This window comes from Carettochelys insculpta, chromosome 5, assembly GCF_033958435.1.
Source record: "Carettochelys insculpta isolate YL-2023 chromosome 5, ASM3395843v1, whole genome shotgun sequence".
Taxonomy (NCBI): domain Eukaryota; kingdom Metazoa; phylum Chordata; order Testudines; family Carettochelyidae; genus Carettochelys; species Carettochelys insculpta.
In genome coordinates, this window is record NC_134141.1 from 58,804,507 (window position 1) to 58,830,684 (window position 26,178).

General features: G+C 44.9%; 1 protein-coding gene across 4 annotated transcripts in view; it reads left to right on the top strand.

Annotated features, from left to right (window-relative positions):
* The window catches only part of GOLM1 (golgi membrane protein 1), a 119,157-nt gene that overhangs the window by 60,419 nt on the left and 32,560 nt on the right, over positions 1–26,178 (top strand). For all 4 annotated transcript variants that reach the window (XM_074995153.1, XM_074995154.1, XM_074995152.1 and 1 more), the window contains 4 exons: positions 845–992; positions 3,712–3,891; positions 22,184–22,238; positions 23,384–23,486. In XM_074995153.1, coding sequence (XP_074851254.1) covers positions 864–992; positions 3,712–3,891; positions 22,184–22,238; positions 23,384–23,486 — 467 coding nt within the window. In that variant the 5' untranslated portion in view covers positions 845–863. The remainder of the gene's footprint in view (positions 1–844; positions 993–3,711; positions 3,892–22,183; positions 22,239–23,383; positions 23,487–26,178) is intronic.

Sequence of the window (26,178 nt, forward strand, 5' to 3'; positions counted from 1 at the left end):
ACGCCCCCGCCCCGGTCCTCCCAAACCTGTTTTTCAATTTTCAATGAGACTTTCCTATACCAAGACAGATTCTGGCACTTCACATCTGATGTTTACAAGATGTATAAAATCTGTTGTTTTGAGGTTTCCTGTTCATGCCTGCAAATAATACGTGGCACATACTATAGCACCATTCTTTGCCCTTTGCATTGTGTAACTGGCTTTGCCAGAATCTACAACTTGTGAGACGGGAAGCTTTAAATCTGCCATTAGGGAAGCAGAGGAGAAGAGCAGGCTATCAGAAAGAAACATAACTGTGTGTTCTTTTCCGGTGAAAGGATCTGGAACGGTGTTACCAAGAAAAGAATCTGAAATTATATTTGTTTTGGTAGATTTAAAAATGAAGATATGAGTCAGTCTAATGCATCGGGGACTAAACTTGTCACCAGTTGGGATGAGATACCAAAAAATCTTCCCCTTTTATCTGTCTGCCAATGAAGTAGCATTGCCCTGTTAGCATCCAATATTAGCAATTGCCGGAGAGGCTTTAACTAGCCAGGTGTATCAATGACTTCTTCCAGAAAGACAGTTATTACTGCTCTTTATTATCTTGGTAGGTATTTACACCATACTCCACACTGAAATGCAGTGATATTTGCCAAAATAACGAGGGTGCAATATGGCTTTGTGATGTGCCTCAGGTTAAAAATCCAGAGGAGAATGCTATACTTGCTGGGGATGTTCCAGTTCTTAGTTACCTGCTGTAGCACCGTGGCTCATCTCAGTTCCGTTAAAAGTCTGATACACTTATGAAATTGTCCTAGCAAAGAAGTATGTAATGTGACCTGTTTATTTTAATTTACAGACGTTCACATCCTTTTGAAATGGTGGGATTAGGAAACAGCCGCCGAGGGATGAAATCTCCACCTCTTCTAATAGCTGCGCTTGTGGCTTGTATGATCGTTTTGGGTTTCAATTACTGGATTGTAAATTCTCGCAATGCTGATCTACAGGTAGTATTCTTGTGCTCCTTCCTGTTGATTCAAATAGCTATGGTTGGTTAAGACTTGTGGACTGTGTGAAAACAAATCAAAATCAGAAAACTGGGTTTGCTCTTTGAATCACCATTCTTAGTAGTTTCCCAAGAAACGAATGAAGAGAAGTGCCTGTTAAAGGCACTAGCCGTTCCTATTCATTCAGGTAATTTTGCAGCTTTATGCTGCTATTATCACTCCATGAAAAACTCCCCTTGTTATTAAATATTCATGTGTGGTGTTTGTTTTTGGTTTGATTTTGTTGCTGCTCTTTCAGTGCATCACTGCTGAAATTACTACGTTTGCTCTTTATCAGCCACTGCCAACTTATTTGTCTTCCAGATTGCCCTTGCCTGCTCCTGTGTTTGGGCATATGGCCTTCCCTTTCTGCTCAGCACATCACAGAATTACATCAAAATGCAAGCAGCAGTTGATATTGAGCAAGTGAAAATGCAAACTACTTTTCTCAGATTTTTATTTCTGTCATGCAGAAGAAAAGCTCTTGTACTTTTTCAGAAGGGTGTTTAAAACTGCCATTTTGGTTCTTTCCAAGACAACGGTGTTTCGTTAATGAAGATTTTTGACTAAGAATTCTAAATTAGGTTTCGCAAATTTGCCTAGTAGTGATATATGGAAAAGGAGTGCAGAACACGTCACTGCAGTTATACAAGACACTGTGAATGAATGCTGAGGGCCCTTGTGGCCTTTGTTAAAGTTAGGGCTCCTTATAATGCTCATGAGACTTCTCAGTCTAACTGAAATTTAGTGGCACTCCACAAGCATGGGCTTAGTTTGCTTAGTGGCCTCTTTCTGGAAGTGGTTACCTCTTCATTAAGATTCAGTCATGACACAGGCCACAAAACTGAGAACAGATAGTGAATCAAAAGTCATCCCAATCCTGGGTCACACTTGATTCAGTAACTTAGAGGTGAGTGTACATTACTGCCTGTCTATGTTGTGCAGTGCCTTTCCCCAAAGACCATGTAACATTATTTTCTTCCAGTAAACCATAGCCGTGCCTTGGCAGCAGTATGACAAGAAGCACCATTCATATATTAAGGGTTGGTCTGCACTTAGCATTACTTCACATTTTAAAACACTGTATTTACTCATCCAGTTTCTTGCCAAGTCTTCAGTGCCATGCTGACTAAGATCAAATGAGTTTTCTCTGCTCCCGCAGTTTAATCATGAGTGTTTTTCTTTTATTTTTTTCCATTTTCTCATCTATTGTGGTTATTGCAGTGTAGGAATTAAACCCAAGTGCAGAGGGTAGCCAAGTTGTTTCTTTAAACGAGGCTTTATCTGGCAGGGAATGCTGTGAAATAACAAGGTTAGAACCCTGCTGTTGAGGACTCAGTAGATCGGATGAGTTTATACATCCTGTTAGATTCCAGACTGAGAATAAGCCTCAGGCTGAGGCTGTAGATGTTTTCATTAAGGATATAAAGTCCTGTGTAATTTAGTTAACTGGTTAAACATTAGGTATAACCAGTTAACCAATTAAATGGGACAGGGAGTGGCAACTGGGGAGTGGCCCCTGCTTGCTGTTGCTTGCTGTAAAGAGGTCTGCTCCAGCCTGGCTGGAACGCCCTTGCCTGCAGCATGCTAGGGACTGGGGCTCTTCTGACTTGGCCAGAGCAGCCTCCATCCAGTGTCCTGCACTGCAAGTGCTGCAGGCAGGATTGATTCAGCTCAGAGCTCAGCTGGAGCAGTCTCCATCCTCAACACCCTAGGAATAACGGGACTTCGAAGTAGGCGGGGTCCTTTTGAAAAGGAGCCCCGTCTGGACAAGCCGCGTGGCAGCGAGCTGCGTCAATTTCGAAGTGCCACAGCCACCTGCATGCTGATGAGGCACTTAATATGTATTTCAGCGCTTCATTAGTAAACTTCGAAATGGCCATTTGCATGGCCATTTAAGTTTTTGGCTAGTGTAGACACGGCCTTAATGTGGGTTTAGTCACTGTAAAAGCCAGGTTATCTGGCATTCACATAACTTTCACATTCAATTAACTGGTACCTGCCCCGCTGATGGCTGGTGATGGTTAATTGAACATATGCTCCTGGGGCCAGGGGCTGCAGGGTCAGTGGCAGAGGCAGCAAAGCCTGGGGCTGGCTGGTGTGTTATGGCCAGCGGAGCTGGGAGCCAGCTGCCTGGCCAGTGGTGGAGCAGCGGGGTCGGGGGCTGGCTGCCATGCCAGGGCCAGCGGCAGTGGGGCTGGGGAAAGAAGTCTCTTGACCTGAATTCTATATGAAGCTAGCTTAAGCTTTTTTATTGGGTTGAAAGATTTGTTTTTATTAATTATGCTCATAAAAGTATTTAAAGTTCTGTTTTGCCTTCAGTGGTAGCATTGTCATTGTGCACACTGGGATTCACAAACGGCCATTGATCTTAATTCTTTTGTTCCTGATTCTAGGACCAGAGCCTTTAAACCAGCAAATCTAATTAGTGGCAAATGGGAAATTTAAAAAAAAATCAATAACTACTCAGTGGATTAGACAACAATTTTGAGATGAGAGGTAGTCCATAAATGCAATACAAAAAGTTGCTATTGATAAAGGTGATTAGGCTGAAAATCTGTAACAGTTGAATCAGATTTTGTCTGCCCAGAAACTTTGAAGTCATATCAAAGAAATACTCCTTCTAACACTGAGTTACAGGATCCGTCTGTTTGTCTCTTGTTTATCTACCTCCGTTCAGAATCAGATTATGGAACTAGAAAAAAAAGTCCGCAGAGCAGCAGCAGAGAGAGGGGCTGTTGAACTCAAAAAGAATGAATTCCAAGGAGAACTAGAGAAGCAGCGAGAGCAGATTGATAAAATCCAGTCCTTCCATGGCTTTCAGATGGAAAATGTCAACAAAATGCACCAGGATGAGAAGGTAGGACCTCTTCAAAGCTATACCATTGGCTTTAGAATGCTGCTTTCTCATGTATGGGATGCTTACCACACTCGTCTCGGTACGGAAATGGGACTATTTAAATCTTTTCGCTAATGCAAAAGCTATCGTGCAGATACCATTACTGGGCAATGCTCAAAACATGGAACTCTAGCACAGAACTCTAGTATTCAGGGTTGTAAAATAAATGTTGAATAATTTTTAATGAAGTAAATAATCTTTCATGGGTGACAAAATGGGGGAAATACATCGAAATCTGGTGTCTTGTGGTTGCTTTACTTGCAGTTATAATAGAACACATCTAGCATGTGATGCTGATGCTAAATGGCATTTTAGAAGGTATAGGTGGGATTTTCAGCAGTTGTTAGCATTAACCAAACTCTACGTACGCCTGTTTTGAAGTCAGTGATAAAGCTAATTTAGCCTGGTCTCATGATCCTGTTCTGGTCCTTTCTGTTTGTTTTTTTTTTTTTTTTTAAACATCTCTGTACATTGTCCAGCATCATCATGGTAAATCCGGAAGGGTCATGGTCTCTTTTTAGGTTGAACAATTATCTGGATCAACCTCTGGCTAGTCCTTAAGGTGGTCTGGCTGGATAATCAGTTTATGTCCACCATCACTGCCAATCTTAGCACACCAGTGAAGCTTTTTGGCATCCATGTGATTTCTGGCCACATGGGGCTTTCCATGGTAAACATGCTACAGAATTCTTTGGTCTTCCAGTTTAATAATATACCCACCCCAAAGAAGTTGGTGAAACCCAGCTGGTGCTAATGGAGGTGGTTGCCAGGATAAGCTTTGAATTTCCTCATTTCTGATCCTGTCCTGCCTCATGCGGTGGAACAGCTGATGAAGGCGATGAGAATTCAAAACATCAATCCAGAGGTCTGCAGCCTTCCTGAGCACCTACTTAATATAGGCAACAGCACTGGGGTAACTGCCATTCTGTGGCTCTGCAGTTTTGTGGCAAGTTAGATGTCATGACATCCCAACAGAGGCTGCTGCAGGGATGGAAATACGGCAGCAGCTTCTGTTAAGACTGTTCATATCTTCTAATGTTGTTTGATGCTGCCCAAATACTTGACAGTTGTCATGTGCTCAGCATCTCCTCCTGAGACTAGCTTCATACCGACCAGGTTGTAATCTTGAGCTGAAGGCTGCTTGATGGTGATGACCAAGCACTTAGTTTAAACTGGTTATCATGTACTGCTCCTACGTGAAGAGATTGGCCTTCAGCTGCAGCCATGTATTAGGCTGGGCCAATAAGATGACGCCATCAGTGTTCTCAGGATCTCAAAGTACAATGGTGTTCAGCTCCTTGTCACTGACAGCTGTTTCCTTGAGCTTATCCACCACCTCGTCAATGCTGCTATTGGACAATGACGGTTACAGGAGGCTGCCTGGCTGAACAGATTGCTGTGGATATAGGAAACAATCCTCTGCATTAATTAGAACACTGATTCCCGTTCCACTGTAGCAGGGCAGGGTCCAGCCCACTGCTTGTCTGGATCCAGTGAGTGGGACTTGGCGCTCCCTGCAGTGGAGAGCCCAGGCTGGTGCTCCATCACCATGCCTCTCCCCCCACCCGAGGCTGGAACACTTTTCTTGGCTCCCCACTGCAGGAGGACGGGGCCGGTGGGAGGGGAGCCCTGAGCCTTGCAGGCCAGAGCCAGGCAAGCTGGGGCTGGATCAGGCCCGTGGATTCTGCCTGGCTGGAGGAGGAAACGCTGTGCAGCTGCTTCTCCCCTTCCTGCTAGCTGGGGGAACAGAGCACAGGGAAGCGCTGCCTGGGGACTTTCCCCCGCTGGTGACTGGCCAATGTGAGCAGCTGGGGGCACAAAGCTGTGTGTGCCCTGGGGAGCTGCCCCAGGTAAGAGCCCCTCATCTTCACGCACCCCTCCCCTCACCAGACCCCCACCTCAGCTGCTCCTGGCCCTGCCTCCTGTCTAGTTCCCCCCGAAGCCTCCAGCCCCCTTGTGCACCTGCCCCCCAAACCCAACCTCCACACACCTACCCCGAGCTCGCTTCTGCACCTTCCCTGTCATTCAGATCCCACCCTGCTCCCCAGCAGCCCTGTCCTGCACACTGAGCACTGAACCCCTCATTTTGGGTCCCACTCCAGGACCTCAAAGGAGTTAATCTGTCCTGAGGGAAGCCCTGACCCGTGGTTCCCCACTTTTCCACCCCACACCCATGGGGCTGGAGTAAGAGGGGAGTGAGGGGTGTCAATCCGGGGCCACACCAGCAAGGCTTCATTTACATATTTATTTGCTTCTCACTTTCAGGTGTCCCCGGACTGATTTTTTTCACGGGGGGGGCAGGACCCCCCCCACACACTATAGAGCTCTTCTGTCAGTGATGCTGGCTTTCCAGCAGCGTGGATTAGATCCCACAAGCTCCCTTTTGATGCACTGAATCAGAGGCCATATAGAAGTCTATGAAACGACTGTGCATGCTTATTAAATTCAGCCATCTTATCATCAGCTGAGTGTCAGTCTGGTTGGCAGTGGAATGACAGGTCTACAGCTACACTGAATCCCAGCCTTTGCCACAAAGCGCATTGCTAATTCAATACACTAACATGGAAGTGACAGTTTTTCTCTGGAACTAAGTACAGCTTAGTACTGAGATATGTGGCTTTATGGCCTTTACATTAACTTCTAAAATTAAAAATAGCACCTAGAATTACAAGTATGTTTGTATCCCTTTGTGTGGACATAGATGGTGATATTTCTTGTGTGCGTACGAAGGCCTCATGCTTAGTGTTGTGCCCCAGACCACCCCTCCCAAACCTCAATGTGATCAGCAAAAATGCTCGTTAGTATGCAGGTCCCTTTGCAGCGGAATTGGAGCCTATGAAATTTGAATACTTGGGACTGGCAATGCTCCTTTAGCAGATGGAAATGAATATGAAAAATGCAACATGTCTACATTTATATTTTGTATTGTGGCGTCACTGAAGTATCGCTTTGCTCAGCCTTTTGTCAATAGAGAGGTGTTCCTTCCCCAGTGATTTCTTCATCTGGAAACCACCCCTCTGGGGCCTGTTTGCCTTTACTTACCTCTGTGAAGACACCACGGTTTGCGTTCTAGATACAGCACTTCACTCTGACTTTGGAATCTATCCATGTTCTGCTCTTGCTCCTCAAGCTGCACGCTCAAATAACGTCCCCAGAAAAGTGACGTTATGCACTGCCGAATGCAGCAGCGTTTATGATATTTTGAGGTAATGTGAGCTTTTGCACTTCACAGTTCCTTCCCTTTAGTAGATGCCCTCTGAACTGTGGGAAGACTGTTGGACTTCTGTTTCTAAACTGCTTTCCTGTGCACAGTCCCTTCTACAGTGCAGGCCTTTGACATTCAGTAATGGCGCACTCCCTAGGGTCGGCTATTAAAATGACAAGGCCAGAATTCTAGCCCAAACTAAATGAACGTTAACACATTGGGCTCTCTGCTGTCCTCTGCTTTTGCAAACGGAGAGGAGAGTGTTTTGGCTACTAACACTCGAAGCTGTGCGTGTGCTCCCCTATTCCACCATCCAGCTCTTCCAGTTTGTAGATACATGTTCACTCTCTGCAGCTTTGGATGAGGGGATGGGCTGATTTCCATGGCCCCATGTTCCCAACTTCCCCATAACTCCCCCCTTCCCCACCACCCATCACCGCCACTGTACTGGGGGTCTTAGCACAAGATCAAGGTGGGCAAAATATGGCCTGCGGGATGGATCCAGCCTGCCGGGCTTCTGGATCTGGCACATTGACCTCTCCACTGGGAGTCTCCGGCACAGAGCAGCTAGCTGCTTTAGAGCAGCCCCGTGCAGCTTGAAGTGACTTCCTGCTCCATGTTGCTCTGCGCTCTGGATATCAAGCCAGTTGGAGCAGAGAGATTTTGCTGGTGGGGGTATAGAGGAACCGCATGAAACCTCCAGTCTCCCCCACCTCCTGTTTGGAGCCAAGAGCTAATTGGACCAGGCAGCAGTTTCAAACTACTTGGGGCTGCAACAGGCAGTGAACCTGTAGCAGGGTCTTGCAGGGCTGCTGGCTGCAGTGCCTGGGAGCCACCTAGGTAAGAGCCTTCTAGGCAGACCCTGTTTGTGGCAGCTCAGCCCCTCCCTTTCCCCAACTCCCTGTCCCAGGTCACCACCCAAACCCTCTGTACCCCTCCTCCTCCAGGTCACAGCTCCCTCACAGACCCCACACTCCCTCCTACACCCATATCCCCCAGACCCTGCATTGGATCACAGTCCCTTCCTTCACCCAAACCACCTCTCAGACCCCACACCCTATCCTGTACCCCTGTCCCCTCTCCTTCTGCACCCAACCTCTGTCCGAGAACTCCCACCCTCTCTGTAGAAAAGTGCAGCCCTCGACCACTTACTAAAACCTTGGAGTGGGCCCCCATCAAAAATTAGTGCTCACCCCTGCACAAGATGGGACTAACTAAGCTGACATGGGTTTCCCACCCCCACCCCCCCACAGACTGGAAACCCTTTGAGAGAGGAAAAGCCAGTGGAAGCCTGGCTGCTGCAGGAGTGTGGGGGAAGCTTGGCTGCTACAGGAGTGTGCGGCTCTGCAGTGTTGACCTTGGCCCACAGGAACCCCAGTATGTAAGGGTTCTGCGGCCTAAACTGCCTCCTGGTCTGGTAACAGAGAGCAACTCTGCCTGCTGTGGTGAATGAGGAAGGAGTCCAATTCATTTTTCTTTTTTCTGGGAGGGAACGTTGCCCATAAAGGAACACTTAGCCCTTTATAGGAGCTTATAAATTAATACGTTACTCCCTTGCTTCTCTCACAGCAGTGGATTCCGAAATGCTTTTACTGAGAAAAGAGTAATGGCTTTCCAGATGGGAAAGCTCTGAGAAGAAATGCTCTGTTACACAGAAATCCCAAGCCCTGCATTTTGGCAGTTATGTGCATTAAGGGTAACTAACTTGTGTTTCTGGCTGTTCTGTCAACGATCAGTATTTCAGCAAAAACCTGACTAAACCCCAAAAGTATTTGATATGAGAGGGCATTTGTTTTTTGCAGGGCACATGATTGGAGGGTGGGATGGGGAGATAAGGTGAGTTTCATGGGTCTTGGAGAGAGCAGATCTTTGGGCTATAGACAGCTTTTACCAGAACCAACTCACAGGTAACATGCAAGCCCAGTCTGTTGCTGCAGCCATTTACTAGACATACTGCTTTTCATTTCATTGTCCTTCTGTCTGTGTGACAGTGGTTGAATAACTTTCAGGAGTTAATTATGCAGTGGATTAGTTGTATACCAAATACAGTTTGAACCTCTCTAATCCGGAACGCTCTTGTCCTGCAACATCTGTAATCCAACATAGTTTTAGTTAGCTGGACAACCACTTATCATGGGTGTGGTCCAGTTTCCTGTGGTTCCGTAAAGTTTGTTTACAGCCACCAGTCCTCGCTCTCAGTGTTCTGTGCTGCTATTTAGCTGTAATTTATTCCTAAATGTCTTCAAAGAGCCCAAAAAGCAGCGGTAGTGTTGGTAACGCGGTAGACAATATTTACCTCCCATGGTCTGGCAAATTCTCTCATTCGGCACCGGTCATGTCCCAAGGATGGTGAATGGGAGAGGTTCAGCCTGTATGTAGTGCCATGATGGCAGATAATAGCACACAGGCAATTTTTGGAAAAACTCAACAGGGCTCCTCTGCAGTTGAGCTCCTTCTCCATCCACTGCCCCAAGGACCTATAGGATAGCAGCTTGCAAGGTGGCCTGCTGAGCAGGCTGACAACATCAGGGTTACCTGTATTTCCTGAGCAGGCTCAGCTGGGATGACACCTTCTTAAAATGGATCATATGATGTCAGCATCCCTGCCTTCCCCTGCACTTGGGGTTGTTAAGAACTTTATCTACCAGACAAAAGGGGCATTCCCTCCAGCCCTACCCCAGTGTCTGGCAGAGAAAAAGCACCTTCTCTGAAGAGCAGCAGACTATATACAGGGACCCTTCTTGCAGTTTCATATTAGACATTTTGGCTGTGTCTACGATAGCCCAAAACTTCGAAATAGCCATGCAAATGGCCATTTTGAAGTTTACTAATGAAGCACTGAAATACATATTCAGCGCCTCATTAGAATGCCGGCAGCTGCGGCACTTTGAAATTGGTGCGGCTTGCCGCTGCGTGGCTCGTCCAGGCGGGGCTCGTTTTCGAAAGGACCCCGGCAACTTCAAAATCCCCTTACTCCTATCAGCTGTTAGGAATAAGGGGATTTTGAAGTTGCTGGGGTCCTTTTGTAAAAGAGCCCTGTCTGGACAAGCCATGCGGCGGTGAGCCGCATCAATTTCAAAGTGCCGCTGTTGCATGGCCATTTTGAAGTTTTGGGCTAGTGTAGACGTAGCCTTTAAAACATATCTGATTCTTTAAAACAACTAGACTTAAATTATAAATATTTTACTATAAAGAAGCTCAAATAAGTGCAAAAACTATTTAGTCAAATCTTTGTAATAACTTGAGTCCCTCAAGCCACATGGAGAAAATTGAGTACAAGAATAATCAATAAATGTGGTGTATTCAATATAAAAATCATAAAATATTAATACACAAATGTTCATGGAGATGGAAGAATTCTTCAAAATGACTTTTAAAGTTGTTTCTCACTCTGTCCTTGGATCATGTTTGGCCATGTTATTTTAGGGGACCTTGAGTAAGTGAGTGTGGTGTCTGTTCTCATCTCAGTTATACATTGATGTTAATCTGACCCCGTTCTGATAGGGATCTACCAGGCAATAAAGATTGTTAATAATTTGAATATCAGTAAATGTAAGGGTGCAATAATGGATTTAGTGTGTTTTATTTTCCTTCCTTATCCAGTAGCTGTTCCTCTGCATATTTTGCCAATTTCTTTAAGGTAACTCATTTTATTTGGCCAGTCAACAAATATATTCTTTAATGTCACTTCCCTGATTTGTGGTGGAAACGCAAACACAATGGACTTAATTCACCCACAAGTATCTGAGGTCAGTAGAGTTGCACCTGCTGAAGAGTTATGACAGTGGTGAATTTTACACGTTAGGATCTAAACTCGCCTGTCTATTCTTTCAAATTCCTGCAGGTTTTTGTAAGTGTTTTACAACAATTATTGCCAGATGTTGTCAAGTAATAAGTACACATAGCATTTTGTTATGCAATCAGGATACCATTTCTCAGTGCCTTTGTGCCCACAGAACACAGAGATGGTTGGGAATAAGCATTCAACACACACTGGTTAGGCATCCCATGGTCCACTTTACTCTGATTTCTGTAATTTTTCATGCTCTGAAATCTGGGATTTATGTGGGAAGTGAGTGGGTTACTAGAGCTTGGAGTCAAAGTGGAATAATTCCTATGATTTCTATTCTTTCATCCAACCAAGCTTGTTCTGTGGAAGCAGCATTGAGGAAGCTGTGAGTTCTGTTATCCTCATGGTCATAAATGTTAAACAGACTACTCTCACAATATCTGAAGTTGTGTGCCGAGTATAGAACCAAGCTTAATGATAATGGCATCTGAGGGGGAGGATGAGATCCAAAACCATTAGGCACGTCTATGTCTTTTCCTGCAGCAGAGTCACTCAGGGTGCCTCTTTTGGGATCAGCTAACTAGCATGAACTTGTGGGATGGGATTGTGCTGCAGACATGGTGTGACTGGTGGTGATGCCAGAACTTCTGGTTGTCAAAAGCCAGTTTGTTAATATTTTATACTGAGCTGATTTGAAAGCTGCAGTGGCAGACAGCCAACATGAGAGCTCTCAGCAGCATGGCCACCACAATCTGGAAGCTTGCCAGTCCCAATTGCTGCTGTCGTTTTGCTAACCAGTTTGGAGTCATAGCTGGATCATTGGGAAATTTGTAGAGGAAGTGTGCACCACTGTTCCTAAGAAGATGTTTCTCCCTGTTCATAATTCTAGGCAACGGGTACCTAGCTATTAATGGCTTTGTGTGGTTGAGATTCCTTAATTCTGTAAGGGTCACTGATGGGACCCATGTGCCTATACTTGGCTTCCCACATCAGGTCTCTGAGTTTATCAACAAAAAAGGGTGTTTACTCTATAGATCTGCAAGCTCTGGCTGCCCCTATGGAACGTTCACCAGAATTTGTGTGGTGTTCCGGAAAAGTCCTTGACTCTTTGATCTTTAGAAAATCTGGACTTTTTCATGCAATTACAAATGGAACATTTACACCCATTGTCAATGTGGACATTAGTGGTGTTCCGCTGAAATGTTCTGAGAGATGCTTGTGGAGCCTTTTATTGGACAAGAGAAGGGAACCACTAAACTATGCTCTGAGTACTGTAGTCATAGACTGTAGAATGTGCATATGGAAGATGGAATTGTAGATGAAGGAGGCTGGTGAGGAACATCTTCCTGTTCTGATAGCTGTTTGCTGTGTTTTGCGCAATCATTGTGAAAGTGAGCAAGAAAGGCCTGCAAATGGATAGGAGCAGGAAGCTGGCTCACCTGGGGGACATTTAGAACAGTTGAGGAGGAGGCCTCTGTGGAATAATGCAGTCACTCAGGAGCACATAGCAAAGATGTCCTGTGCTGCTGTTGTTGAATCTAGGAGCCACTTGTGAGGAATGTGTGTGGGTTTTTTGGGTCAGGCATTTCAATTAAATCATGGTGTGGTTTTTGTCTTTTATTCTTGGTGCATTATTTATGTACAGTTTGTAATATAACAGGTTCAGTAGAGTGCTTGTGCTAATGTTTTGCCTGTTGGATATTACAATAGTGAGCCTTCAGCAAGCAAGAGGAGAGGCCCAGTCCCAGAACCATGAATGAAAACCCATGTGTGCAAATACTTGGTACACTTATTTTTACGCAAGATTAACCTTGTTATCATTAGACATTTTATTGAGCAATCATGCTGCTGTGCAAACTTGTGCTCCCGGAACGTCTTTGCCTTTTCATATCCCCCATCCTGTTGCAGGGCTCAGCAATCTTTCTAAGGCAGAGTGCTGAAATTTGACCTTTTGACCACTCAGACCGTACAGAGAGCCCGTGATACTTTTTTAAAGTCGCTAACAGCCTTACTTACAACAGCTTCGTTAGTATATAAATTAAGATGAAGAGCTTTACCATTTAGCTGGAGGTTGGTAGCACTAGCTGGTCTTTTGTTAATCCACTGGTAAGCCTGGCTTTGAGCAAGCTCCCAGCTGCATGTGGGGAGGAGGTGTGGCGCTCAGCTCCTGCCTTGCGTGCCAATGAAAATTGGCTCACATGCTACTCTTGGCACCTGTGCCGGCGGTTGCTGACTCCTGTCCTATTGCAGACTGCTTTTTCTCCCCTTTCTTACACCAGTATGTGTGTTGGTTGGGATGGGGAGAATCAAAAAAGGATATCTTAAAATAAGTACTTTCCTTATTAAGCAATACAGTGCCAGTGTTTCTGTGAAGGGTGTGGGAATTGACCCTGTGGAGGGATACAGATGAATAAACACTACTGTCGGAGGAGTGCAAGCAAGAACTTTGCAAATCTGTGGTGTTTTGTGTTTTCTTTTTAGTGTTGCAAGGAATGAGTAGTTTGTATGTTTCCTTGGTACTGAATGTGGGGATTGGTGGGAGAGGGTAAAAGCCCAAGACCCAGAGGAAAATTAGGCCAACAGCACATTGTTCCCCGGGGAATAACTCTGACAACTCGTGCCCTGCCTGTGGGCCACTTATTGACCAACCCCGTCATACATGGTTGATTGTAACCTAAGTCTCGGAGACACAACATTTGCAAGCAGAACCTTAACTGATATGTCTTTCTAGTTTAATTACAGTTAGAATCACTTTGAGGCTGTGTTTATGCTACAGACCTTTGTTGACAGAAGGGGCCTTCTGTCGACAGAACTCAGGGATTGTCTACACACGTAAACTGCTCTGTCGACAGAGTCTTGAGAGAACTCTGCATTTGCCTTGACGGTGTTATCCCTCTCAGATTTGAGGAATAATGCTCTGTCAAAAGAAGTGCAGTGTAGATGCTTTTGTCAACAGAGAGGGTCCTCCGTGGGGTCGGCCAGCTGGAGCCAGGAGGTGTTCTGTCCACCACAATCAGGGCTCTGGTCCTCCAGCTGCCCTTAAGGCACAGGTTGCCCATTAAGCCCCATTCCAGGAAGTAGACAGTGTAGAAACAGCCCAGCCTCCATGCCGTCTGCAGCCACACCACAGCACCCAGAGTGATGGTCCAGGTGTCTGCAGCCTCCCCGGACCCTCCAGGGATTCCCCCCGAGGGATTGCAGCAAGCACGTCAAGCCAATAAAATGCAGACACATCGTAGTCCAGGGCAGAGATCAAAGACATGCTGGCACTCTAAGGCAATGAGTCCGTGCTGCTGGACACTGCAGCCAGATGGCATAATGCCCTAGGTTATGCCCATCTTGCTGAAGTCCTGGTGGAGCACGGCCACCCGGCCTGCACTTTGGAACATGTGTGACCAAAGGTAAAAGAGCTCTGCCAGGGCTATATGAGGACTTGGGACATGAGGCAGCAGTCGGGGGCAGCCACAGCTACATGCCCCTTCTACGAGGAGTGCCACTGTCTCCTGTGGGGCAACAATGGCTCCACCTGCGAGGGGATGCTGGACACTGGCACCCCAGGAGCCATACCCATAGTCCCAGCAGGTGCCCACTGCCCAGGGGGTCACGGACACATTGACTGAGGTGCTGCTGGTCATTGTCCTGGACTCTGGCCCCTCCAGCAGGGCAACCTCCAGGGCGTCTCAAGACTTTTTTGGGGATCAGGTGAGTACCGCATGGGCACACGCCTGGGCTGGGAGGGGGGCAAGCAGGTGGGAGGCCATGCTGAAGGTGGGCACCCCCAACAGTGGGCAGTGCCCCAGGTGCCACATATGCGGGAAGCTGAGGGGGCTGGCCCATGGCTTTCTGTCCTCCCAGGCCCCTGCAGGCTGCGCCCCCACACACATGAAGCCATCCCATGACGGGCATGTACTAGGGTCGAATGGCACATTCTTCTGGAAACGGGGTTCCCCTCTTGGCCCTCCACCCCCTTCTCCCACCACTCCTTGGGGGTCCCCCCATGTTGAGCCACCCTGAGTGAGGCCTAGGGACCCAGGGTGCCTTACCTACTTGACCAGGGCCCCAATGGTGGACCTGCCCACCCCGAACTGATTCCCAACCGAGCGTCAACAGTCTAGGGTAGCAAGCTTCCACAGGGCCGTCGCCACATGTTTCTCATTGAGGATGACACATTGCATCCCCATGCCTGCCCAGTGTAGGGTGGGGGCAAGCCAGGCTCAGAGCTTGAGGAACGTGGTTTTCCACGTACCAAATTCTGGACCCAGCGCCAGTCATCCCATTCTCCCAGGACTACCCAGTCTTGGCAGTCACTGCTTGTTGGGTACTGTCATACCTGCTCAATGATTGAGGAGGGAGGCCCCACCGTTGTGCACACAGGCCTCTGGAATAGGTAGGTGACATCTGTGGCCAGGATAAGTGGGAGCTGTTGCAGCGCCTAGAGGGTCCAGGGAATGCCTGGGGACTGGTCCAGGTCCATGTCTCGGAGCTCGGGGCGTGGGACTGCCTTGAGTGTTGTGCTGTTGCTCCTCCTGTCTCTGTTTTGCCTCCTGAGGCTGCACAGGCTCGGGACTGCAGTGAGTAGCTGTTGGGAGGGTGGGAGAGGGGCTGGCTGACCCAGAAGGGGTTGCCAGCCTCGAGACCCCTGTCTGTGGGCTTTCGGGTCCCCATCTGTCAACAGAGAGGCCTGGCTGTGTAGACGCACTCTGTTAACCAAGCGGATTCCTTTGCCAAGCCACTTCTATACGCAGATGTACTCTGTCGACAAAGGTTTTGTCAACACAACTTTGTCGACAGATGATTGTGATGTAGATGTAGCCTGAATGTATTGTAGCTTTTTCCTACAGGGCTAGAAGTTAGTCTTGTATTTAAAATAGATTTAGTGGTAAAAAACCGGACTTGTCAGTGTTCATAGGAAAGTCAGTTCAGCCTACTCCAGTCTGTTTTTAGATTGTTTCAGAATAGGCTCCTGTTTCTTTCATCACTAACAGGGCAGCTGTCCCTTTCAAACACAGCATACATTAAGCACAGTTTCTCAAATGATCTGTGGATCCGATGCTGGTGATCTGCACAGAGGCGGTAGATGATATGTTACAGGGTTTCTCATGTTCCGGTTGCTAAAGAAGAATTTGAAGGAGCTAAAATAAACTAAATAGTTTCCATTAGGCAACTGCTGTTCAAACCTCATCCTTGGGGAGAGTACATCGGTGGCAGAGGTGGTCCAGATATTTATAAATGAGAGTGGAGACTATCTCTGTTAAAATATATTTGTAGTATAGACGAGTTTGAGAATCCCTGCATTAGACCAATCCATAGGTTTCCTAGGCATGGAGATTCAGGCCATGTGTGAATTAAAATACAGCTGCAAACTTTTTTCTGCCTTTTCACGCTGTACAGTAAAATGGCTGGTGACAGAAAAGGGGTTAATGGAGAAGAGGGCCTCGCTTTAGTGAGTCAGTAGCCCCTGCCCAGAATGCCCTTTATTCCCTTCAGCCTGCCAAATGTTCCTGTATTTGTAACTGAATGTAGAGATAGTACATGTACTGGATGGATGGCAACAATGGGAAAAATCCTGTATCCCCAGAGAAAACACTGCACAAGTGTGTGCACGCTGCTCTGTAGGTTTGGGACGATAGTTCCTTCTTTATGCCCACTGTCTCTTGGGTGCCTCTGTTGAGACTGCTGGCAAACGAACCCATTGTAGTGATGTTTTTGTGATGCGTTCTGTGGCTTGCTTCTGAAAAAGAGATGAACTGAAACTGCTGGCTGCTGTTGTGCAAAAGAGTGCCAGAAACTGTAGAATTTTAATGTCCAAGAGCCTGACCACAATCCGTCTACTGAGCGAGGTAAAGGGCTTGGTCTCCCATTATCAGTTATCTGAGTCATTCACTCTATTCCAAAGACTTATTTCATTCAGCATTGCATTTAATTGAGAAGAACAGTCTGTAACTTCTAGAGAGAATGAATGCCAAAGTTCAGTGAACTGTATGACTTAAATGCTCCATTATTGGCTTGAAAATTGCTTTAGACTTTTTTCACACAGCACTTCAGTTCAAAAGTGTGAAATGAGTCTGCAGCGTACTGACAAGCCTGGAAGAATTACAGTAGAGAAAATAGGTTCAGTGACCTTTGGAAGCCTTGGGGAAAAAACACCTGCTGATGATTGATTGGATCTTACGATCTACTATTGAATGCATCTGTAGCAAGCATGCCTCGTCAGGTAATTTTCAAAATGCTAAGAGAGAAGAGGGTAAAGGTACTAGAATTGAAGAATATTGCCAGACAAATGGTAGGTACAACTGTGTGCTGAATGGTGAAGGAAGGGAAATTCTAAGATTTAATTTAAAGAAATGAAATTCAATAACCATCACGTGTGCAAGCATAGAGTGCGTGCCTGTCCTGTACCTCAGGAGTGGCCAACCTGAGCATGGGAAGGAGCCAGAATTTACCAGTGTATGTTGCCAAAGAGCCACAGTAATATGTCAGCAGCCTCCACTGGCTCCCACCTCCTGCTGATCAGTGCTTCCCTGTCTTTCTAGGCTTCCTCTCCACTGCAACTAGCTGTTTCGCAGCATGCAGGAAGCTCTAGAGATGGAGAGAGGATGTGGCAGGCTCAGAGATGGGGGAAGGAAGTGTCAGGACTCGGGGAATTACAGAATCGTAGACCTGGAAGGAAACTCGAGATGTCATCAAGTCCAGTCCCCTGCACTCATGACAAGACCAAGCACCATCTAGAGCTGCGGAGTCCAGCTCATTCTGAAGCAGTAGCCACTATAGTGGTTACTGTGGTAGAGGACTAGTCACGTTATTCTGAAAACTTATTTATTGTTCAAACCAACTAGCCACGCTCAGCTGGCCAAACAGCCGCATGTATATAGTGGTTAGTGTGTTGGGCACCAGGGATCTAGACCATAAGAGGCAGAGTGGGAGCGGGGCCTGGGGCAGAGCTGAGGGTTGAGCAGTAAGCACCCTTGGCACATTGGAAACTTGGCACCTGTAGCTCCAGCCTCAGAGTTGGCACCTGTGTAAGGAGCCAAATATTAACTTCTGAAGAGCCACATGTGGCTCCAGAGCCACAAGTTGGTCACCTGTCCTCTACCTGATTTACCTGTAAATCTGTAAAGATTTTCCTGTCTTTGTGTCTCTTTACAGTGCACTCAGTGGCTACGTCTAGATAAAAAATATATCCCGAAATAGCATCCCCATGGTTAAACACCGCGCTTGAAATGGAAGCGCTATTTTGAATGTGGTATTCCATTTCCACAACTCCGTGTTGCGAGAGGGATAGTGGAACCTTTGAAATAGCTGTTTATTTCAAACTGTGATGACATTTGGATGGCACCAAGTTTGAAATGAATGAACCTGAAATAATTTGCACAATTTGCATTGTGCAAATTGCGTTACTTATTTCAAGTTATGGCTACAGTGTAGCCATCGCCAGTGAGATCAGAATTTGTGGTGTTTTCGGAAGTATTGCAGTCTTAACTAACAGTAATAATAATTTATCTATTTAATGTCTGATCAGTTTAATTGCACATACAGAAAATTTTCCCCTAATGTAAAAACTCAGAAAATACAAATAAACTACAAAATGTTATTTCAGCCAATTGTTTTTTTTTTTTTTAAACCATTTCTTGTTACCTGGCTTCTTAATGTATTAGGTACACTGTGTACAGTCAGTTTTGAAAGCAAGTAAAGCAGTTTTTCATTTTTCGTATCGGTGTTAGCTTAGTTTTTATGCTTTCAGGGGTTACTCATTTACTTAACAGTGCTAGCATGGGGGTGAGCAGATTTTGAAAACTTGTCTGTGCTCACTGTCTAAGACAGTGTATTGCATGGTGGATTTGAAAAATGAATGCATTGGATCCTTGTTTAGCTTGTTGTATGCACTACTGTGTTGCAAACCTCTCTAGTAAGACTGTAACCATAGTAAATGTAAGTAAATGTGACATTTATGAGCAATCGATTCAGCTGAAAATAGTGTGCGCGCCATGGAAGTGTGCCATGTTACTGGAAAGGTTGGGAATCACTGTCCTAAAAGCACATCTGTCTCTGACATATTTCTTAGCCACAGGGTACAGGTTGTATGTATATGGGTGCTGATGAGGCTAAAAGGAACTTACACAGCCTGTAGAAAATTAAGGTCCCTTAAATTTCCAGGGGATGCAGACCAATAAGGAAAAAGAGAGTGGATATCTTTATGGACAGGTGACTAATGTAGGCATAGACAGAATCTTATTACACAAAGGGGTTGCCCAGAATGGGAAAATTGAGCTCCCTCTGGGAAATTGCAGCAGGAGTCAAGCCACGAGAGCCCCATTAAATCCAACTCCGTTGTTAAGGAAGTAACTCTAACTATGTTTGTAGTTTGTGCATAGGGGCAGCATAGAATTTCCGTATGCGTGGGTAATCGTAACTTTAGTTGTAACTTTAATACAACTTGCAAAGCAGACTAGACCTCATACCTGTGAATGTATGTGTGGTCGCTGCTTTTGTTCGTTATGTTCGTAGACAAACTAACTCAAAAGTAGGTAGCAGAGGGTACTTATTCCCTGTTCAGTTTGAAACTGGAGCCACCAGAGCTGTTCAGCGGCGTAATACCCCATCGCGAAACTCACTGGGAATAAAAGACGACATGGCCTTCCAACAGTATGGACTGTGCATATGTCGCAAGTATCAGAGAGGCAGCCGTGTTGGTCTGTAGCTTTGAGAACAACAAGAAGTCCTGTGGCACCTTATAGACTAACAGATATTTTGGAGCATGAGCTTCCGTGGGCAAAGACCTGCTTCATCAGATGCACCTGATGAAGCGGGTCTTTGCCCACGGAAGCTCATGCTCCAAAATATCTGTTAGTCTATAAGGTGCCACAGGACTTCTTGTTGTTCTATGTACGTGTGCTTTGAGATGATTACTACTTACCAGTATGCCCTTCTGAGCAATGTGAAAGTTAATGTGTGTTGTCAGAATGAAGCATATGCTCATTTCCACATTCAAACATTTGGAAAATATCATTGGAATATCGGGATTTTTATACTGAACTGGACTGCTTGAGCATCTAATCCAGTAGCTTGTTTCCTACAATGGCCAGTACCAGATGTTTCCAGTACAAGAAGTCTTTCAGTTGGAAGTTGTGGAATAACCTCACTGTAAGCAAAGCACCATTCACTAAAAGTTCGTTTATATGGTAAAGCAATTAGGATGTATAATCCTTTGACAATTGTTGGGGTTTTTTTTGTTTTGTTTTGTTTTTTTTAACCCTCTTTTATAAATCATTATGAGTGTAAGCCTAGCTATTCTGGTCATCTTTATTAATGGTCTTTTTTTTTTTTTTTTTTAAATGAAACCTGTTAAACTCTTGGGATACGTCTACACTACAGTGATCTTTTGAAAGAAGCCCTTTTGGAACATCTCTTCCGAAAGAACTTCTTTCGAAGAGTGCTTCCACACACAAAAAAGCAGATCAAAAGAGTGATCCGCTCTCTCAAAAGAGAGCGTTCACACAGTCGCCGTGCTTTTGAAAGAATGGGAGAGGGATTGAAAAATCAGTCAGGAGGATTGCTTTTTTGAAAGAAAGGTCCTGAGGAGCATCTACACATGTTTTTTTTTTTTTTCAAAAGAAGCTTTGGAAAAGGGGTGCTCTTCCTGAAACCGGAGTGGAAGAGGGGTTTCTAAAGGAGTTGTTGCATTCTTTTGATTTAATTTCAAAAGAACGCTTGTTGTGTGTAGGCACTGTGCGGGATCGTTCGAAAGAGCCCCTTCTTTTGAAAAACCTTTCTAAAGAACTCCTAGTGTAGATGCAGCCTTTGTCTCAGTGATATTTTTGGCAGTGAGCTTCACAGCCTGTGGGGTGGTATTTAAAATAAAAAATTCCTTCAATCTGTTTGAAACTAGCTCCCTCTGCATCAAGATAGGAATATGTCTTACTGGTTCCTGTAAACGATAATATCTCTGTCACTACCTTAAAATAACAAATCACTTGGGGAACTTAGTCAGGTTTTAGGCTGCTAGTGAACAGAAGTTGTTACCATGTTCTTGTATTTTTTAGATGAACTGGTGGACTCTTCGTCTAGCTAGTGAATGGATGATAAGCGTAATCAAAATGACCACTAATTGACATCCATATCAGTAGTATCAGAATAGCTTGAACAGGCTGAATGACCATCTTGATCATAAATAGGATCCTTCCAGTTAAGGTAGCCCATATACTTCACTACTTCTCTGAAGAGCCTCTTTTGGGAATGGTTATATCCCAGTCTTGGAAGACGATAAAATACTGCGTGCATCCTGGGATGAATGAATAGGAACGTTGATAAATTATGTCTAAGCACAGTGAATAGAGTCTTCAGACGATACACAGATTTATAAATCTATATAGGCATGGTCTTCTGTCATCTTCAAAAGTAAACCCGGTTCCTGTACAACTTCTAAACATTAGATATGAGAACCACGTTCTCTATTGACATTTGTCTGGTTCAATTTTCAGATAGTTTTTGTTTTTTCCCTTACAGATGTCCAATCTCAAGTGCCTGTATATTTCTGTCCTCCTCCTCCCTCCTGAGCTTACCGCCATTTAGCATGTCTGGGTTAAAGCTCTGAGTGGAGGAGGAATTGAGGGTGCCCTTCATCAAGAATGTGGGCTCGCTATTAATAGTGCATAGTGTAAAGCCATTTCTCCTTTGATTTACTGACTTTGGTAAAAATTTCATTTGTATTGCTGAACTAATTGTTCTTCCAGCACTTTTTCCTGCAGCCCTGAAAGTAGACTAACTGATTCTGTCTTTTGAAGCACTATTGAAAGGATGTGATTTGGTGAATCCTTCTTTCTTAAAGATCAACTTGTTAATTACACTCTAAACCCAATTGTCACTGTGATAGTAATATTGACATGTAATGGAGATGATAGTAAAGAAGTATGTAACAGTGAACTCTTTGAAGTCTTATTGGAAGTTAGTAACTTTTTAAAAATGTGGTGATTTTGCTTTATTTTTTATGATGATCTTTCATTGATTTATGTGTTGGGTAGTACAGATTTCTTGTTTTTTGTTTTTTTTTTAACAGTATCTAGGAATTGATCCCAACACACAGCATGACTGATCCTAACTGCACTTAATATGTTTTTGGGGGTTTTAAAAAAATGTATCACATTGCTTAGAAATAAATTTTTGGTTTATTCTCAAGAATTGATTGATTTTGCATTTTTATTAGATGGTTTGATCAGCATTGTTTTAATACATTGTTTTAATATTGTTTATTTTTCCCCCAGGCACTGTTAATGAATAACATAACTACAAATGAGCGATTTATCCAGAATCTAAAAGGTATCTTTTTATTGTAGTCCTTTTATTATCAGACTTAAAGCCAGTTCTCTCCTATGTCTTTTGGATGTGGGAGTTCTCCTTCTCAGACTGTGAGAGTGGGGGTAGGAATGGCCATAAACTAGACCCTGGCCTTGTATAGGTTCTTCCTGGGCACAGAACTTGTACATCCATGTTGCCTTCAGTGGGGCTTCATGCAGGAGAACAAAAAGTGTTGAGCCATGTGGCTGTTAGCGCAGGACTCCATAGGTCTTAATAACAGATATGAACTAGAGCAGATTCCCCACATGTTAATAATATACACTCGAACAACTTCTCTGCTGTTCTCAACATAGTCTAATTCTCTTTCAACTCTAAAATTCCAAACTCTTATACGTGAATGCACTGAGGTCCACAGGAGTCAGCCACATGTATCTGAAAGGACAATTTGGTCTTATTAGTTGTAACCCCTTTGACGCTTTGAGAATCATTGCTAGTGAGTTATGCCTTCTAACATTTGGGTCATTGATCGACAAGAAGCTGCACTGACTGCAGCTAGAGGCCAAGGGCGAGGGAGTGCCTGGTTCCACACCCCAGAAGGGGCGGGGACAAGAGCAGTCAGCTCTCTGCACTCCCTGGACCGCAGTGCTGCCCCTACCCCCTACTAGCTCCCAGCCAGCATTCAAGGTGTCACTGCCTGATGGGTGAGGCTCTCCGACAGAAGAGTACTAGCTTACCAACGGTCCTGCATTGTGAACTCTAAACTACATATTACCGAGGATGGGTAGTTCACTTGCATTTAGATTAGTAGAAGTACCACCACTGTATCCTGCACTACAGTGGCTAGTCCTTCAGTAACTTCTGTTCCGCTAGGTTGCTGGCCAAAAGCATCCGATGATTTAGATGAGTTAGAGCTCTCCCTTTGGATAGGGGAGACAGACAGTGGAGTTTGTAGTAGGCAGAAAACTCTTGTGTCCCCTGTGTGTTCGCTGCTTAGCAGATGCCATATTCAGACTGTGTATTTGCTCTACCAAAGTATCATGAACTTGGGAGAGTGAGGAAAGCAGCCAACAGAACTTTCTGATTTTCATCAGACCTGCATCTCTGGTTTTGCAGAGAGGGATTTGGTTATCATATTACATTAAAATAATAATTCCCTTTTGATCCAGAGCACTTGACAAAGTTGCAGAAGGAATATGGAAAGCTACAGGAGGATGTTTACCAGTTTCAGAAAAACCAGACTAACCTTCAGAAGAAATTTTCCTATGATATGTAAGTTTGTTCTTTTAAATAAATGATGTGCAGAATGCCATGTCAGAAGCCTCCTTTTGAAATCTGCACTTGAATACTGCACTTTTTTGCCTTAGTTACAGTTTGTTTTAAAACACTGCTAGTAGATATTTTGAGGGATAGCATGTTCGGAAAAGGAAAATATACCAGCTATGGGTCTAATTGGTTTCTACCCATTTATCTGAGTACTTAAGACCCCCCACCACCATAGCGTTGGAGTCACTTCACAGATATTTCTGACCAGTGTTCCTCTCAGTGCTCCTGGAAGACAGGGCAATACTGTTTTCCTCACTTTACAGATAAAAAACTGAAGCACAGAAAGACTGTGTCTTGCCAAGGTCACATATGAAGTGTGTGGTAGGGCCAGAATTTGAACTCGAATTTTCTAAGCTCCAGCCAGAACTTTAATCCATTTTTTGTTATGTTTCCTGAAGTCGTCATTGTTTCTTTTGCATGGCGTAAGAACGGCACTGTTAGGTGCCAAGTCCAATCAATGCTTTGCATGACAGAGCGTGGATAGCTGAGGCATAGGTGCTGGGGGGTGCTATACACGTTCCCTCCATCCCAGGCCATGCCCCCAAGTCCCTACTCCACTCCGGTAACCTTTTAGCACTTCCATGCACACTCTAGGAGTCATTTCCTGTTACTGAAGCTGTTTGGAGACATTATTTCCTGTAATAATTATGCATTCTGTTTTTTCCCCTTTTTGATAACATGAATGTTCATTTCTCTGCTTCTGGTGAAGGATGAGCCAGTGCAACTTTCTTTGCTTGCATTTTTATAATTACGGATCTCTGCTTGGTTAGCAAGTTAACTAGTCCTTCCTATGCTGGCAGGAGTCTCAGTTCCAACCCTAGTGGAATGAAGTAGTCAGGCTCTGTATAAGCAATAGTTTGTTTGGTTTCTGACAAATCTTGACAGTTGTCACCAAGAAGAAGAATGTTGCTGTTACCTGCCTGTTCCCGCTGGTTTTATACAAATATGAGAACAGGAAGCATTTTGCCTGCTTTAGAACTGAAGGATTAGTCCCCATTTTGTTTCTTTCTGCTGACTGTACCTAATACATTTGTAAATTGTGCCTTTAGAATTGATACACAGCATGTAGAGCACCTTCAGCACAGGATAAGGCCCCAGATTTGGACTACCTTTAAAATAGTTGTACGTTACTAGGCTTTGTCTGGTTTGTTTCAAATTGCATGTTAAGCATGGGTTTTCAGACTTCTAGCTCCAGAGAACTTGTGCTGAAGGTTAATATCTGTGAAACAATTAACTAACCTTGTTTTTTGTAAAGTTTCAACATGAAATGTCTATTCTTCTAGACAAAGGCAGGTGAGGTGTTTCTAAACTCTGTAGACTAAGTAAATAGGGCAAGTCATCAGGAAGTCAGTTGCTGTAACTGTAGAGCAGCTGACTTCCTCATGACTCGCCTTATTTACCCAGGCAGGGGTGAGCAAAGTGTGGGGAGTGGGGAAGGCATGAAATTTCATAGGTTGGGCGTGATCAAGTGCTAGGTCTCAGGCTCATCCATCGCATTAAAAATGTTGAAATGTTACTGTTTTTACCTATCTGTATTCACACTTATATATCGATTTAAAACATTTTTACATTCTACAGACTTATTTTCTGACACGTGCTGAAAAGGTTTGTGGGTTTTTTTTCATGTGAACATAACCAAAATTTCCATTGGTTTGGATTTCATGAGACAGGGTGGGGTGGCCCTGCTAATTGCAGGGATGAAAAGTGCGGCCTGATATAAAAAGTTTCCTCGCTCCTGATGTGGGCAACTGTTAGCCTTATGAAACTGAAGCCTTGTGGGTCCTGTATATGTAACCTGGTTTTCTTGAACCCAGTTGATGGCCAGATCAATCCCTTTGCATGTTTTAAAGTTGTGCAAAGGGAGGACAAAATCATATCTTCTGGGTATCTGATGTACAACCCCAGGCTAGATGCAGGATGGGAGGCGGTGAAGACCACCCAGGGTTGTTTGCCAGCAGTTCCCATGGAAGGTTGAGATCTGCAAGAGCAGTTTTGTGCTAGATGGGATGTCTCCAATGCTAATGACACAGATCTGCACACATAGGAGGCCTTCTATGCACAAAACTCCCCCTTTCATTAAGAGTTAGCTCAGGCTCCATCCACCCAGAACCCTCTCCCTCTTCTTTTCCTGAGGCCCTGCAAAGAATATGGTGTGCTGTGCAAACTCACTGTGGGCTGCTAGGTGTCAGGACAATATCCCACGGTTGCTAGGCTCAGGCTTAAGACGCTAATGAACCGGTGCTTTCAGGCCCTGTGAAAAGAGGTTTCTGGGGTTCAGAATGCTTGTGGAGGGGGCAGAGCCTCTGAATGGCTTCTGGGGATCGGTCATGTTTTAAGGGTGTAGAGGTTAAGAAACATGGCCGCCTCTGATAGGTCGGACTCCCCAAAGGGGTAGCTGTGTGGAATCCCTGTAGAGCTTTTCTCTTCCTGAGACCCCTCCCATGGGCTTCCTGTGCAGGGGACAGTCTGGGTTTATGGTTGCCTATTTATAATCTCAGGTAAGAAGGGCAGAAACTGTTTCCATCACTGCAACAGTTGCATTGTGCTAGAGTACAGTAGAGCCCCCGACTTACATGATTACGACTTACATGTTCCTTGCAATGACGTGAGCCGAAATTGTAAATGGCAGAGAGTGAAG